The sequence below is a fragment of the Hemiscyllium ocellatum genome, chromosome 30 (genome assembly GCF_020745735.1).
Source record: "Hemiscyllium ocellatum isolate sHemOce1 chromosome 30, sHemOce1.pat.X.cur, whole genome shotgun sequence".
Taxonomy (NCBI): domain Eukaryota; kingdom Metazoa; phylum Chordata; class Chondrichthyes; order Orectolobiformes; family Hemiscylliidae; genus Hemiscyllium; species Hemiscyllium ocellatum.
The window spans coordinates 20,137,450-20,155,094 of NC_083430.1; the positions used below are offsets into that span (position 1 = coordinate 20,137,450).

The following is a 17,645-nucleotide window of genomic DNA, read 5'->3' on the forward strand; positions in this document are numbered from 1 at the left end:
TGCAAGTAAATATCAGTTTTTATTTTTGGAAAATAGAAGAAATATTTGACAGTTTTGAAGGGCAACTCAGAATGACTGCTGAAGAAAATGAAATTAATTGTTTCTCTGATAGAACAAGAATTATACATGCAAGATTTATAATTATAATTTAGCAGCTCCATATTTCACTCATGCTTTCTGCAGCTCCTCCCTATTGTAACTTCTAATATCAGCCTTCACTTTTTTTGCATGAATCATTCAAACATTGTTTTCTCACTCTATAAATATTGCCAGCTGAATGTGGAGGTCACAGCATCGGAGAAACTTCCGGAAGAATCTTTTCACCTGGGTACCCAGCACCATATGACCACAATCTTCACTGCACCTGGTCTGTGGAAGCAGATCCTGGCAGTACAATCGGGTAAGAAAACCATTCAAGTTAATGACAAAGAGATCTTCGTTAAAAATTACTTCGTGGGCATATAATTAAAAAGCTTTTATACATTTTCTAGGTGTTTTCAGCTTTGAAAGCTGCAGTTTGGTATAAATATTAGCCCTCGTTGATGATAACATTAAATGTGATTTGCATGTAAATTGTTACATGAAGCAGATGTACATTATCCCTTGAAGTTGTGATTAAATGAATAACTTTCAGTTGAAAGACGTTCAACCGGCAATTCTCAGAAAACAAAAGCACCACATCCAACCATCCCTTAAGTATTGTTTAGATATACATCTGGGCTGCATTTGCTGTCAAATTGTATGGGATTAACCACTCTGAAAATGATACACAAGTTTGCACTGAAGACCCTTTCCAATCTGAACGATCCAGTGGTGAGGGTCAGAGATACAGTGGAGAAAGATGAGGTACAAATTAGGATGGCAGTTTCTTACACCGAGTGTGGGAAAAATTCCTCCTTTGGGAAGATCACTCCCATTCTATGCAATTTTGAGCGTGATGTATGATGAAAGAGGTAGAGAAGATTGAAGTGAATTATAATTTTGTTTTGTTAGTTGGGCTTGTTTGTATTGATAACTTGATAAATTCCACCATTGGAATTCATTTTTAATTAATCAATGAAAGATATAAACTTCTGCTTCTATCTGCAATACATTGTTTTATTTACAACTGTACAATTGGGTATAATTGCAGACTTGATCCATGAAAATGCTATTGCAGAAACAATTGGCTAAATGAATATTTGCGGGTTTGAAGAAGAAAATAGAGAGTAAATGCACCATAATGGGACATTAATGTTTTGTAATACATCTAATTTAATTATTTCATACATTCACGAGGGAGATGAGGAAAAGTATGTCATTCAGCTCCTTAAGCTTGTTTTTGTTTTCACTAAGAACATTTCTGCATTGCACAAAATTCCACTTTCCTGCCTTTGCTCTAAATATCCTTATCTCAACATTCGATTGGCCTTATTTCTTGTAAGCTTTGATTGTCACTGCATTTACTGCCTTTTGAGTTAGAGAGGTACAAATTTTTACTGATAAGGGAAAGCTTATCTGCCTGCAAAGTAAATTTTCGTTATCTATCTTTCGACGCAGCACAGGTACACAATCTGTTATCCAAAATACTCAGGACCAGCTGATTTTCGAAATTCTGAATTTTTCATATTTCGGAACAAGTGGTAGTTTGACGGTGGAATTCAATCAAATCTAACCAAACAGAAACTCACTATGAGTAATGTGGGCCCTGAGACAGAATTGAGGCCTGCCTCGAGTGACACGAATCGAGTGGGTATGGAGTTGGGTTAACTGTTTACAAGCCAAGCAATCTTGTTAATGAGATGGAAATTTCACGAAGAAACCTTTGGATTTTGGAGCTTTTTGTATTTCCGGATTTTGGATAACGTCTACCTGTACTGAGAAAGAATAGCATTTCTGTCGTGACATTTATTGACCATAGCATCACAAGCTGTTATTCTACACATATGGGGAGGCAGCATTGTAGTTGTAATATCATGGGACTAATATTATAGAGACCCAGAGTAATATTGTGGGCACATGACAGAAGATGACATTTTTATTCAGTAATAATCTAGAATGTAACCAGAGTTGATTGACATTTTAAAAAAAACCATCTGGGTTGACTAATGTCCTTTGAGGAAGGAAATGTGCCATCCTCATGTTGTTTTGTCTACATGTGACTCCAGACCCACAGCATTTGATTGATTCTGAAATGGCCGAGTGTCCTCCAGCGTTCAAAGGCAATCAAAGGTGTGCAATAAATGCTGGGCTAGCTAATGGCATCAGAACTCCATGAACAAATGAAGCAAATGTGTTTTGAAGTGTGGTCACTATTGCCAATTAGGAAGTGTAGCAGCCAATTTGTGTAGCAGCCAATTTGTGTCTTCTAACTTTCAGCCAGTTCTGTATCCAAATGGCTAGTTCTCTCTGTATTCCATGAGATCTAACCTTGCTAACCAGTCTCCCATGGGGAACCTTGTTGAAAGCCTTGCTGAAGTCCATATAGATCACATCTACTGCTCTGCCCTCATCATTCCTCTATGTTTCTTCTTCAAAAAACTCAATCAAGCTGTCAGAATGTGATAAAGACAGGGTAATTCATTCGAGTGACGTGGAATGAGCACTGATTTGGAAATTGGACGCCTCCTCTGCTCTTCTTCAAAACAGTAGCAGGACATATTTTACGCATACGTGTCAATGCGGGCTATACCTCAGTATAGCATCCTATTTAAAAGATGGCACCAGAGGGTATTCCACTTCCTTTAAGTGACAACCTACATTTTCATATTATAGAGCCATAGAGATGTACAGCATGGAAACAGACCCTTCGGTCCAACTCGTCCATACCGACCAGATAGCCCAACCCAATCTAGTCCCACCTGTCAGCGCCTGGCCCATATCCCTCCAAACACTTCGTATTTATCGATCCATTCAGATGCCTTTGAAATGTTGCAATTGTACTAGCCTCCACCACTTTCTCTGGCAGCTCATTCCATACACGTACCACCCTCTGTGTGAAAAAGTTGCCCCTTAGGTCTATTTTGTATCTTTCCCCTCTCTCCCTAAAACTATGCCCCACCTCAGGGAAAAGACTTTGACTATTTATCCAATCCATGCCCCTCATGATTTTGTAAACTTCAATAAGGTCACCTCTCAGCCTAAGACTCTCCAGGGAAAACAACCCCAGCCTATTCAACCTCTCCTATGGCTCAAATCCTCCAACCCTGGCAACATCCTTGTAAATCTTTTCTGAACCCTTTCAAATTTCACAACAGCTTTCCAGTAGGAAGGAGACCAGAATTGCACGCAATATTCCAACAGTGGCCGAGCCAATGTCCTGTACAGCCACAACATGGCCTCCCAACTCCTGTACTCAATACTCTGACCAATAAAGGCAAGCATACCAAACGCCTTCTTCACTATCCTAGCTACCTCCGACTCCACTTTCAAACAGCTATGAACCTGCACTCCAAGGTATTTTCGTTCAGCAACGCTCCCAAGGACCTTACTGTTAAGCGTATAAGTCCTGCTAAGATTTGCTTTCCCAAAATGCAGCAGCTTACATTTATCTAAATTAAACTCCATCTGCCACTTCTCAGCCCATTGGCTCATCTAATCAAGATCACATTGAAATCTGAGGTAATCTTCTTCGCTGTTCACTACACCTCCAATTTTGGTGTCATCTGCTCACATACTAACTATACCTCTTCTGCTCACATCCAAAACATTTATATAAATGATGAGAAGTAGTGGACCCAGCAGTAATCCTTGTGGCCCTCCACTGGTCACAGGCTTCAAGTCTGATAAACAGCCCTCCACCACTACCCTCTATCTTCGAACTTTCAGCCACTTTTGTATCCAAATGGCTAGTTCTCTCTGTATTCCATGAGATCTAACCTTGCTAACCAGTCTCTCATGGGGAACCTTGTCGAAAGCCTTACTGAAGTCCATATAGATCACATCTACTGCTCTGCCCTCATCACTCCTCTATGTTTCTTCTTCAAAAAACTCAATCAAGTTTGTGAGACATGATTTCCCAAACACAAAGCCATGTTGACTATCCCTGATCAGTCCATGCCTTTCCAAATACATGTAACATCCTGTCCCTCAGGATTCCCTCCAACAACTTGACCACCACTGACATCAGGCTCACTGATCTGTAGTTCCCTGGCTTGTCCTTACCACCTTTCTTAAACAGTGGTACCACATTAGCCAACCTCCAGTCTTCCAGCACCTCACCTGTGACTATCGATAATGCAAATATCTCAGTAAGAGGCGCAACAATCACTTCCCTAGCCTCCAACAGAGTTCTAGGGTACACCTGATCAGGTCCTAGGGATTTATCCACTTTTATGCATTTCAAGACATCCAGCACTTCTTCCTCTATAATATGGACATTTTTCAAGGTGTCACCATCTATTTCCTTACATTCTATATCTTCTGTGTCCTTTTCCACAGTACACATTGACGCAAAATACTCATTTAGTATCCTCCCCATCTCCTGCGGCTCCACACAAAAGCCACCTTGCTGATCTTTGAGGGGCCCTATTCTCTGCCTAGTTACCCTTTTGTCTTTAATGTATTTGTAAAGATGCTTTGGATTCTTCTTAACTCTATTTGCCATTTTTGCCCTCCTGATTTCTCTCTTAAGTATACTCCTGCTGCCTTTATACTCTTCTAAGGATTTACTCGATCTATCCTGTCTACATCTGACATCTGCCTCCTTCTTTTTCTTCACCAAACCCTGAATTTCTTTAGTCATCCAGCATTCCCTATACCGACCAGCCTTTCCTTTCACACTAACAGGAATAAACTTTCTCTGGACTCTCGTTATCTCATTTCTGAAGGCTTCCCATTTTCTAGCCATCCCTTTACATCTGTGCCCAATCAGCCTTTGAAAGTTCTTGCCTAATACCATCAAGTTGGCCTTCCTCCAATTTAGAACTTCAACGTTTAGATCTGGTCTATCCTTTTCCATCACTATTTTAAAACTAATAGAATTATGGTTGCTGGCCCCAAAGTACTTCCCCACTGACACCTTACTTCATTGTCCTGCCTTATTTCCCAAGAGTAGGTCAATTTTTGCACCTTCTCTAGTAGATACATCCACATACTGAATCAAAAACCTTTCTTGTGCACGCTTAACAAATTCTTCTCCATCTCAACCCTTAGCACTGTGATAGTCCCAGTCTATGATTTCGAAAGTTAAAATCCACTTCCATTACCACACTATTATTCTTACAGATCGCTGAGATCTCCTTACAAATTTATTTCTCAATTTTCCTCTGACTATTAGGGGGTGTATATATAATCCCAATATGGTGATTATCACTTTCTTATCTCTCAGTTCCACCCAAATAACTTCCCTGGATGTATTTCTAGGAATACCCTTCCTCAGTACAGCTGTAATGTTATCCCTTATCGAAAACACCACTCCCCCTTCTCTCTTGACTCCCTTTCTATCCTTCTTGCAGCATTTGTGTCCTGGAACATTAAGCTGCCAGTCCTGTTCATCCCTGAGCCATGTTTCTGCAATTGCTATGATATCCCAGTCCCATGTTCCTAACCGTGCCCTGAGTTCATCTGCCTTCCCAGTTAGGCCTCTTGCTTTGAAATAAATGCAGTTTAATTTATCAGTCCTACTTGTTATCTGCTTTATCCCTGCCTGCCCTGACTGTTTGACTTGCCTTTGCTCTCAACTGTACCAATCTCAGATTGATCTCTTTCCTCACTATCTCCCTCCATCCCACCCCGCCAACTTACTAGTTTAAATCCTTCCGAGTAACTCTAGCAAATCTCCCTGCCAGTATATTAGTCCTCTTCCAATTCAGGTGCAATCTGTCCTTCTTGTACAGGTCACTTCTACCCCAAAACAGCTTCCAGTGATCCAAACGTGTGAATCCTTCTCCCATAGACCAGCTCCTCAGCCATGCATTCATCTGCTCTACCCTCCTGTTTCTGCCCTCACTAGCTCGTAGCACTGGGAGTAATCCAGATATTACCACTCTCGAGAACCTCCTTTTTAAATTCCTGCCAAACTCTCTATAATCTCCCTTCAGAATCTCAACCTTTTCATTTCCTATGTCGTTGGTTCCAATGCATACAATGACCTCCTGCTGGTCCCTCTCCTCCTTGAGATCATTCTACACCCTCTCTGAGATATTCTTGATCCTGGATCCAGGGAAGCAACACACCATTCTGATATTTGGTTGCTGGCCACAGAAATGTCTGTCTGTACCTCAGACTAGAGAATCCCCTAAGACAGTCGATCACTTGGAATCCGACGTACCTCTCATTACATTAGAGCCATTCTCAATACCAGAAACTTGGCTGTCCATGCTACGTTCCCCTGAGAATCCATCACCCTGTACATTTTCCAAAACAGCATACTTGTTTGAAATGGGGATAGCCACAGAAGGCTCCTGCACTAGCTGCCTACCTCTCTTACCTTTCCTGGAGTTAACCCCTCTTTGTGTTTGTATCAGAGATATCCCCCCCCCCCATCCCATCCGTCACATCCCCTTGCCCTTGTAAATTCATTATTGCCTCTAACTGCCTCTCCAACCGATCCATTCGATCTGATCAGATTCGCAACTAATTGCAGATCTAATCATCAGCATTCTGTAAACTCTCCCTAAACTCCCACATCCGACAAGAAGAGCGTATCACTCTATGAAGGGCCGTTTTTGCTTCTTTCAATCTACAGTCCCAGAAAATTGCACTGTCTTATTCTTCTGCAAAGCACTGCTCCAGTTTAAATTAATACTTATGGCTTATATTTTAAATTTAATGAAGAGACATAGCTCAATAAAACATAATCAAGAAAGAACCCACTCTACTCATGACTGCAGACTTATTTTGAGGCCACGCTTAAAATAACCACTTGTCAGTTGCTGTGCTGTGACCTCTCCCAACAGGTTCCTCCAAGATCAGTTGTGAATTTCACTGTGTTTTTAAATTTTCCCAGATGCACTCCAATGCCCAGCGATGGATGATTTCAAACAGCAAAGGCAGTAACTGCTAACTCTGTCAGTTAACAATATGGGTTTCTTTCTTTCTCTCTGTCTCTCTTTCTCTTTCTCCATCATGTGCTTCCTTTGTCTGTTCTTCTGCCTTTTAAAAGTGCTGTTTTGACTTCTTTCTCCAAAGTTCCAAAATAATGCAACATCATATAAAACTGTAATTGCTGCTCCTGGAATTTGAGGAAATCACCTCCAGCACCTAAAATACCTCAAAAAAGGAGCAACTGTTACAGCCAGAAATTTTTCCCGTCCTCCATCTTGGATTACATGTCCAACACTGAGCAGATGGGTGAGAGAAGAATAGAAGTTAACAGATCAGAAAAGTCTTTAAAAAGGCTGAACTTTCAACTTGGTCACCTCAGCTTTGGCAATAATCAAGATGGTCATAATACACACCTGATATGATTGATTCATTTTTCTGAATATCTTGTAGTGACTAGCCTCTCTTCACTTAAGGCATGTATGAAAACCTTTGATTTTTTTTCTCTGATAATGATCGTTGTTGCAATCCAGGAAGGTTGTTAGTGTCACTTACAACTAACAGGATGATCGTGATGTGACGGGGAACGTAACATGAACAGCCAAGTTTCTGGTATTGAGACTGGCTCTAATGTAATGAGAGAATCCAATGGAGGGTGATCATCATCGGATCCAGCCATTCGGCCCATAGAGTCCACACAGACCCTCCAAAGAGCATCCCACCCTGACCCAGCATTTCCCATGGCTGATCCATTTCGCCTGCACACTATGGGCCTTTGGCATGGTCAATCCACCTGACCTGCACATCGTTTGGACTATAGAAGGAAACAGGAGCATCCAAAGGAAACTCACTCAGACATGGGAAGAATGTGCAAACTCTACACAGACAGTCACCTGAGGATGGGATTGAACCTGGATCCCTGGCATTGTGAGACAACAGCACTAACCACTGAGCCACTGTGGTGCCTGCAATACTGAGATTGGTCTTCTGAATGGGATTAATTAAAGCATTTGTTTCACCATGCATGTGTATTAAGAATCTCTCCAGGCTTAGTGCAATGAAAATTCATTAAAAAAATTAATGAGATACATACAACTGAGTCAATAGACATGCAAAGAAGCAATTTAAGTATGCTGGTGAAAACATGGTTTAAACTCTTTTAGACAAGAGCACTCTTCGAAAGAATAAGAGGAGGATTTGTTGACTCTCTGACTCTTCAACACAATTGGGGCTGAGATAATTATGCAGACCATTAATATGCAATTAATTGTTGCTTTCCAAGTTTGTAGGTAATTTATATTCTTCACCTCTACTCTGGGCTGTGCATGAGTCCCTTGTTATCAGGCTGGGAGTTCATCATTGAAATGGTTATGGGAAGAGTATGAAGCTATGAAACAATTTTCAACTCCATATCTCCATTTAGATATGGAGTTCCATAACATAAAAATGCACGTGGCTTGAAAAGGGCAATAATGAATATACTCAACTCATCAGAGAGCATTGTTCTTGACTAAATCACAAAGTAGGTTTTGAGTTAGATGGTAGTGCTGGGAAAATTGGAGGTCCAATAAAATCTGAATTCCCTTTCTAGTGCATGACTTTGTAGTACAGAGCTAATGCCAGGTCATTGTCAATCAGCTGGCTGACCTATCTTGCCCCATTATCTACCTGAGTTTTTTTGTCACAAGCAAACAAAAGGACTGGGAATGTTCAGGAGTACTTGAAACAGACCAAAACATCTTGAAGTTGTGCAATACAACACTTTAATCCCTCCTCCGTGTTAACTCTGTCATTCTCCACATTTCAGTAATTGATCTAAAAATGTACCACACTTAGAGTCATAGAGATGTACAGCACAGAAACAGATCCTTTGGTCCAACTCATCCATGCCGACCAGATATCCCAACCCAATCTAGTTCCGCCTGCTAGCACTTGGCCCATATCCCTCCGAACCCTTTTTATTCATATACCCATCTAGATGCCTTTTAAATGTTGCAATTGTAGCAGCCGCCACCACTTCCTCTGTCAGCTTATTCCATACATGTACCCCCCTCTGTGTTAAGATGTTGCCCCTTAGGTCCTTTTTATATCTTTTCCCTCTCACCGTAAGCCTATGCCCTCTAGTTCTGAACTCTCCACCCAAGGGAAAAGACTTTGTCTGTTTATCCTCATAGTTTTATAAACCTTTATAAGGTCAGCCTCCGATGTTCCAGGAAAAACAGCCCCAACCTGTTCAACCTCTCCCTATAGCTCAAATCCTCCAATCCTGGCAGCATCCTTGTAAATCTTCTCTGAACCCTTTCAGGTTTCACAGCATACTTCCAATAGGAAGAAGAGCAGAATTGCATGCAATATTCCAACAAGTGACCTTACCAATGTCCTATACAGCCACAACATGACCTCCAAACTGTTGCACTCAATACTCTGACCAATAAAGGAAAGCATACCAAATGCCTTCTTCACTATCCTAACTACCTGCAACTCTACTTTCGAAGAGGTATGAACCTGCACTCCAAGGTGGCTGTTCAGAAACACTCCCTTACCATTATGTGTATAAGTCCTGCTAAGATTTGCTTTCCCAAAATGCAGCACCTCGTATTTATCCGAATCAAACTCCACCTGCTAATCCTCAACCCATTGGCCCATTCGATCAAGATCCCTTTGTAATCTGAGGTAACCTTCTTCACTGTCCACTATACCTCCAATGTTGGAGTCATCTGCAAACTTACGAACGATACCTTTTATGCTCACATCCAAATCTCTTGTATAAATAATGTAAAGTAATGGACCCAGCACCGATCCTTGTGGCACTCCACTATTCACAGGCCTCCAGTCTGAAAAACAACCCACCGCTACCACCCTCTGTCTTCTACCGTTGAGCCAATTCTGTATCTAAATGGTTAGTTCTCCCTGTATTCCATGAGATCTAGCCTTGCTCACCAGTCTCCCATGTGGAATCGATAGATGATCAAATTTATCCTCAGCAAACATTGTCTTTTAACTATGCTTGGTCACTTAGTTTTAGGTAGGCAAAAGTGAGGACTGCAGATGCTGGAAACCGGAGTTTAGATCAGAGTGATGCTGGAAAGCACTGCAGGTCAGGCAGCATCCGAGGTGCAGGAAAATCGATGTTTTGGGCAAAAGCTCTACGTCAGGAATAGTCCTGGATATTCCAGAATACTCCTGTTGAAGGGCTTTTGCCCGAAAGTACCGATTTTCCTGCTCCTCGGATGCTGCCTGACCTGCTGTGCTTTTCCAGCACCACTCTAATCTAAACACCTATTTTTAGGTTGCAAGCCTGACGGGCATTTCAAAAACCATTGCTGAATTGTAACATTTGAATATCACAATCAGTTTGATTGATAGCTCAGGGATTTGTTAAAATCCTCAACTGCCTGACAGTACACTCATCAAATCAAGAAAGTATCCTGATTGTTAGATGGTGATGCCATTATGTGGTAGAATGCAGGGCTGCATGTCCTGCAGGCACCCATTCTGCACACTGTTGTGCCTCAGATGTTGTAGTACAGAATAAGTGCCAGCGGAAACCACAGGAGGAAATAAAGCAATCAGTTTGTCTCAAGTCTCTCTCTCTCTCGCTCTCTCTATGGAGCATCACTGTCCAAAACCAGTCTCTCTACTTGGTCCATAGAAAGTGCCAAATGCAGTAAAGAAGATGAATTAAAACAGTGTGATCGATCATGTTTATTCAGATTTGCGAAGAATTTTATATCTCATGGTTAATTTATATTGCAAATAGTCTTTACATCAATCATGACAAGACAGGTTTTTATTCAGTGGTGAATTCATTTGTAATAATAAACTACTTACAGGTGAGACATTGAAACAGAGCTAAATGGTAAATGAATAAGAGAGCAGACAATGGTTTCAGAAGAAAGGTTGTTTTGTTTTTCAAGTTGTGCTTAATCCAATGGGAGACACTGTATTTTTGTTTGAGTTGATTTTATTTATCCAACTCACCGGTCTAAACAATTTTGGTAGTAATTTGTCTTTCACAGTACCTTTGATCCCATGCCTTACAAAGCTTCATGTTTGAAAATACTTAGAGAATCCAAAGCTCAATTTCTGGTAGATCTCATATTTTCCGACGAGAATCTGAGTCACGGGATGGTTTCAGGTGCCCTTTATTGCAGCTTTATTTTGGGTACAGCTTTGTTACTCCAGAGTTATAAGGCACAGAGAAAACTTCAGAATATCTTATTACATTTAAACTTATTGCGGAATCCCATCCACCGCACCCCCCTTTGTTTAGTATTGGTCAGCAGTGCTGAATTATCCTGTCGTAAGTGGATCTCTGATACAGCATCTTCTACAGTTCAGGCCTGCCTCAGCAATTTACTTGCTGTCATGTACACAGTTTTAACTGTTGATAATCGCTAACCCAAAGGAAGTAATGCTGCACTCAGCAATTTCAATGTATTTTCAAAGACGTTAATCATGTCATTGAACAACAAAGAGGTGGACGGCCTTGTGGTTCCACCTCCTAGGTCTCCATGGTTTCATGATGTTACCAGATTCTCTTATTTCCTTGCAATGATATGGGGACTACTTTTGCTGTCTGAGAATGGTTTGCTCTCCTAATTTTATTTGAAACATTTCCCCTAATGCTTTTAGTGCTAGGTGAATCTATACCTGCTTCAGAATCTAAGTCTATGATTACCTGAAGAATCTTAACTAAAAAAACTGAAGAATCTTAGTGTTGTAACAGATTGATTGAGTAATTCAAGAGCACTGAGTAGTGTGAAATGTTCTTATCTATGTCTAATGGGTAAATAGCTGAAGCTGCATATTTTATCTCAGTTCAGTAACCTAGCGTTTACAGAGCTGCTATTGTTCTACTGTCACCCATGTTCTGCTTCATTTGCCATCTTTGCAAACTGTATCCACAATTCATGAGAAAATGGCTTGTTATTTCAAATGTAGACAGTATATGAATGTGTTTGCATCTAATATTATCAGTGGTGAAATCAGAAAGATTGGATTGGAATAAAAGCCTTTACTACAGGGATTTTGATTCCCATAGGTCTGGATCATTGGATTTTCATCCATTGACCACTTCTTAGAAGTACGTGGGATCACCCACAAAACATAGGATAACATGATTGTAACTTGCACCTGCCACTCAATTGGTTCATAGGTGAAGAATGGGTTTTTGGGTGGCAACTTCAGGAGAAAAAAGCTTTTTGTTTTTATAATGAGCTATTAAATTTTCATGTCCTTTTGCATGCTGTCTGCAATCAAGGTCACTCCAGATGGCGTTTCCACACCTTGACCAGTTTAATTAATCTGTTCCCAGATATGTTTATGCATATGAGGAAGAACATAATCATAGCTGCAACTTGCATTTAACACTTGTAAATCTCATACCTGTGAGGTAGCAATGCAAGTGGCTTTAAAATTGTCTTGCTGTGCTTATAAATGTAAATTTACTCAAGGGTCAATGTTGCAGCAAGTGCTTGGCAATTTCATTCCGTAGATTCAGCATTGAACATTCTTTGTGTTTATGTTCCCCCTCAAGATAGCTGTTAGATCCTGCTTTTCTTTGTGATCACCTTTACTCTTGTGCTTTGTCCTCCAACATCTCATAAGAGCTTATGGAGGCTTAAAAAAAAACCCACTGAGTTGATTTCTACCAATATACCATATTTGTGCTGTCACACACAATCCCCAGCCTGTTTAATCTCCAGAAGAAAATAAATCAAAAAGTAACATATCCAGCAAGATGATCTCTCTGAAAATTCCTCCCAGAACTCCAAAGGTAATCAAGTCACAGTCAGGATATTAATTTCATATCAAAGTCTCTGTTATTCACTTGTGACTGGTTGCATTTCAGATGATATTCCCATAGTCCCAACAGGAATGCAACCATCATAAACCAGAGTCGATTATCCATGCCTTTACTCCCTCTCAGAGGCAGCCATCAGTTCTTTTCTTAATCAGGTAGTTCCCAATGCTGATATCAAGGACATTAATGACGAGAATGTTGTTGTAAGGAATAAAAAAGTATCAATATATTTTCCTGACTTCATACTTGATATGTCCTTTCCCTGCACCAATTTTATCACTCCAGAATTGCAAATATCTGGCAGATATTGATGGAATTTCATATATTTTCAAAGTTTCTACATCATACAGTAAATCCAGCTTCCATTTTATTGTGGGACAAATGAATAAGTCATTCACATCACCCCCCCAATGCTCATAAGAAACTGGAGCTGAATCTTCTCAGGCCCTGAGTGATGGTCATGTTGTCACAGTCTCCTGTGCTGTTCAAGCTACGTGGCAAGGTTCACTCCAGGAGCGGCAAGTCCCCAATTGATGCTCTTTATTACTAGTTAAATGAGTTGTGATCTTATTTAGCTGGCCATACAGCTGTCAGAAAAACTCGAGAATGGGGCTTCTTGATGGGTTCAACTGCCACTTGTTCCAAATGACCTCCATGTCTGACATTTTTCTGGCATGCTCCAATGGAACGGACACCCCATATCCACAGAAATTAACATTCGACATGTGACACTCTCTATGAACACTTATGGCCTATCTCTGATCCACTTACAGAACAATTCTGTACTTCACTGATTCACCTTGGGATGTACAAACTACTATTATTACAATATTTTGACAAGGATTTTGTGCTCAGGGTTGAGAGCATGGTGCTGGAAAAGCACAGTAGGTCAGGCAGCATCTGAGGAGCAGGAGGATTGACATTTTGGGCAAAAGCCCTTCGTCAGGAATGAGGCCTCACTCTCGACTCTGATCTCCAGGATCTGCAGTCCTCACTTTCTCCTAAACTGTGCTCAGGGACATGCACTTAACTTATGGACTGGACCTTTGGGCTCTGCACTCACTCAACCCGATCAATTTTGATTAACAGTCCCTCGATATGACTGAAATCTGACGTATTTGCAACTCCCTCACTAACAATGGCAGTGGTTCCCCTAATTGCTTCAACAGGACTGACCGCAAAATCTCCTTCGACCATACTGGGTCGATTCCCCTGCCTGTGAGGTAAGCAAGTGGATGACTGACTCTGACAAAGCCCCTGGACTATGTGCAAACTGTGCCCATGCCTGATGGTCCCAGAACTCCCTGATAGATGAGCGCTCCCCCCTTGACTGGACAGAAGGCCAAGTCCTACCCAATTTGTGCTATGGCCATTTAGTTGAATGAATGTGCAGTATTTGTGCCAGAGGCAGCTGGCACATGCTCTAGTCTTACATTGCCCTCTTATAGTGCCATTCACCAAAATGGTCCTCCTGTTCAAGGCAATTAAATATTTCCAAGCAGCCCCTCTCCCTATCCACACTAAAGAGCACCCTCAAATGCCACCAGTGACAGCTTTTACATCTGGCTGACATTCAATGCATAACAGCTTGGCATAACAAGGCAAGGCATGGCTGGGGTGAGTATGAAGGTTGTTGAGAGCCATGTGAGCTGCCCTGAGACACAGCCTGGTCTCCTTCATGAGCTGGGTCTCTGTCCATGTACACAAAGTGTCATTACAACAGCCTTCACAATAATGGTTGCCACTGTGCCCTACAGTGCATGTTCTGTGCCTCGTGTGTGGCCTGTTTGTGTATCAAAGGGATGTGAAGGTAGTTGCAAGGATTTTGCAGATTTGGGAAGTCTGTATCCTTGACAAAGGGAGTACTTGGCTAGTCCATGTTGATCAGGCCCTGAGATGCTGTTGTCCAGTGTCCAACATGAGGTTGCTTGGCTCAAGTGGTATGCTGAATATGCTGGCCATATTTCCTGATTTTCTTCACAAATGTTTTTCTGATTTTAAGACCATAAGATATAGGAGCAGAAATTAGGCCTATCAGCCCATTCAGTCTGCTCTGCCATTCAATCATGGCTGATAAGTTTCTCAACCCAATTCTCCCACTTCCTCCCCATAACCCTCAATCCCCTTGATACTGCAGAAACTTTCTATCAGTCTTAAATATACTCAATAACCTGGCCTCCACAGCCTCCTGTGGCAATGAATTAAGTTTTATTATCAAATTTTCCTGATGTGAAAATGGTTGGTGAGTTTTCTAAGATGGGTGTCAGAGTATCAATGAGTCGGGTTGAGGGTAACAGAAAGTTTAATATATATTAATCCTTGTCATTTAGCATCTCCCCATTACCGATTGAGAATCTTGGTGTGCAGCTAGTGAAGAGCGGAAAAGGTGGAGTGAGATGGTGTCAGTGTTGAGATGGGCCTCACTGCACACATTACTCAAGTCTTCCACACATCTCACACAGAATCCTATAAAATTCCACCCTCAGTTTCTGCTTTTACCTTTACATTGGCTATCCTAATGTTTTGCATCGTAATGGTGAGAATCAGTGGAAACAAGAGGATCTGAAAGTATGGCGCCATAACAACCCATCTTTTGACATTCACATTTTTACCCCTACAGAAAATATTTGTTTTATGTTCGTTTTTATGTCCTGACATCAGCAGATGGTTTCTGCAGAAATTTTGAGTGCAAGGTAATGTCGGCAAGATCATTGTAGAAATGGGCATAAATTTCACCACATTCAAAGAGTACATTCACACTGGACTCAAAATGTTAACTCTGATTCTCTCCACAAGTCTTATCAAACTTGCTGACTTTCTCCAGCACTTTATTATTTTCTGATCTCCAGCAACTACAGTATTTTGCTTTTATAATATAAATTTTGACAGATCAAGGAGGTTCCAGGGATGCTGTTTGAATTTGCATCACCTGTAATAATACAGCAGCTGAGCTAGCACACATTGACCATAGATCCAGCTGTGCCAGGGTTGAAAGAAATGATCAGGAGAAGTACACATACACAAGTGGATAGAGGCCAGAGTTCTGCACCTGAACAGTTAATTTACACTATGGAGAGCTTTGGATTTATTTTAACAAGTTTAAAACAAGAAACTAGAAAGATTTGAGGAAGGGCACCCTTAGTCATGTTGAAGTGAGGCTGTACTTGATGGGAGGTGCAGTAATGCGAGTCTCTCAACTGAAGCGATCACACACACATCATACTTTAGCGCCCTCAGCAGTTCAATCAGTAAATTGACTCTGAAGCTGGACCTTCACTTCAGTGAATTGGAACTGCATTTCACACAATGGAAGTGGCAGCATACCTACACTCTTACTGCAAAACTCAGAACGTGTATAGGCATGCATCTATGCATCTTCAATCAGAGACTTAGTATACTTGATTCTCAACAAATGTAAGTCTGTCCTGTCGGATTATGCTCAATAAGATTGAATTGATGAATGATAACTTCTCATCTCTTGTCAAATTCATCAAATTAATAGGTCTCCTCTCAATGGTTGTGTTAAAAATATTTTTGGCAAGGAAGGGGGAGGAGAAAGAATCTGAAGGTAGAATTATGAATTACAAAATGGACATAAGCTTATATTCTCACTGAGCTATGGAGTAAAATTGGTGCATGTTTATTCATGTAAGCACATTCATATGTAGTTATGTACTGTTATACAGTGCAGCATAGCTGGTGCAAAGTGATATAGAACATTGACTCCACCTGATTCAAAAAGTGTGGTGCTGGAAAAGCACAGCAGGTCAGGACCATGCAGTCACTTAGGCGAAAGTGGTGACTACAGATGCTGGAGAGTCTGAGTTGAAAAGTGTGGCGCTGGAAAATAACAGTGATTCTGACTCTCCAGGATCTGCAGTCCTCACTTTGTCCTAGTGCCTGACCTGCTGCGCTTTTCCAGCGGCACATTTTGCGACTCTGACTTTCCATCATCTGCAGTCCTCCCTTTCTCCTAGTTGACTCTGTATGGTCCACTTCATACAAATTCCCAGCTTCAGCTGAACTGTTGGGGTAGTAGTGACTGCAGAGAAGATGAGGTGTGATGAACAATGATGTAAGAGTAAGTGAGCTTCTGTGCAGTGAAGGAGGGGGTAAAATGCTGAGAGTGAGTGAATGTTGCTCCCTCTTCTGAGCCTCCTAGAAGCAATTTGTTAATGGGCTCTTGAATATTAAAATACTTTTCTTTTAGTTGAAAAGTACTCAGCCAAATTTTGCTCTGAAGGCAGGAGGTGAGACGAATTGATCTCTTGTTTATGTGTATCAGGTATAGCAACATCAAGTGAGGCAATGCATGTGAAATGAGAATGTTCAAAAGATGCTGTCCAAAATTGAACAATTTCTGCTTAGCTTTCCAAAAGCAACATCTTCTTGCCAGCCTCACTATTGAAATAGATCCAATGGTCTGATTTTCTTATGGATGTGAATTGAACTCACCTTAGAGCATCAAAATTTGCTGAAATCCTTGAATGGACATTGCCATTTGATAAACTGTCTTCACCAGCCAATTTTTATGACCTTTTGCGCTGAAGATTGCTGAAAATTATTATTTCTTATGGAATCGAGCTCTAGGAACATTTGAGATCATATAGAATAGGGCTGTTATATTGTGTCTTAGGGTCATTGTGTATGTATAGCCTTAAGAGACATACTCATGATACCACCCCTGTAATATAGCATGTAAACTCAGAGCATAAAGGTGACATACTCCATCTCACCTCAACTACTTAAAGCACAGCATGCCTACTGGAAGTATTTTCCTCTGTTGTAACCTATAGTCTAGGACTAACACAGACACCCATTTGCCTAAGGAATGTAATGTTTTTACATGATAGTCATTTGTAATAAATGTCTGTTA

At 41.0% G+C, this 17,645-nt stretch overlaps 1 protein-coding gene across 1 annotated transcript in view; it reads left to right on the forward strand.

Moving 5' to 3' along the window:
* Window positions 1-17,645, forward strand: part of csmd2 (CUB and Sushi multiple domains 2) — a 605,906-nt gene that overhangs the window by 257,719 nt on the left and 330,542 nt on the right. The window contains exon 20 of the mRNA XM_060847269.1: window positions 274-400. Within this exon, the coding sequence (XP_060703252.1) occupies window positions 274-400 (127 nt within the window). The remainder of the gene's footprint in view (window positions 1-273; window positions 401-17,645) is intronic.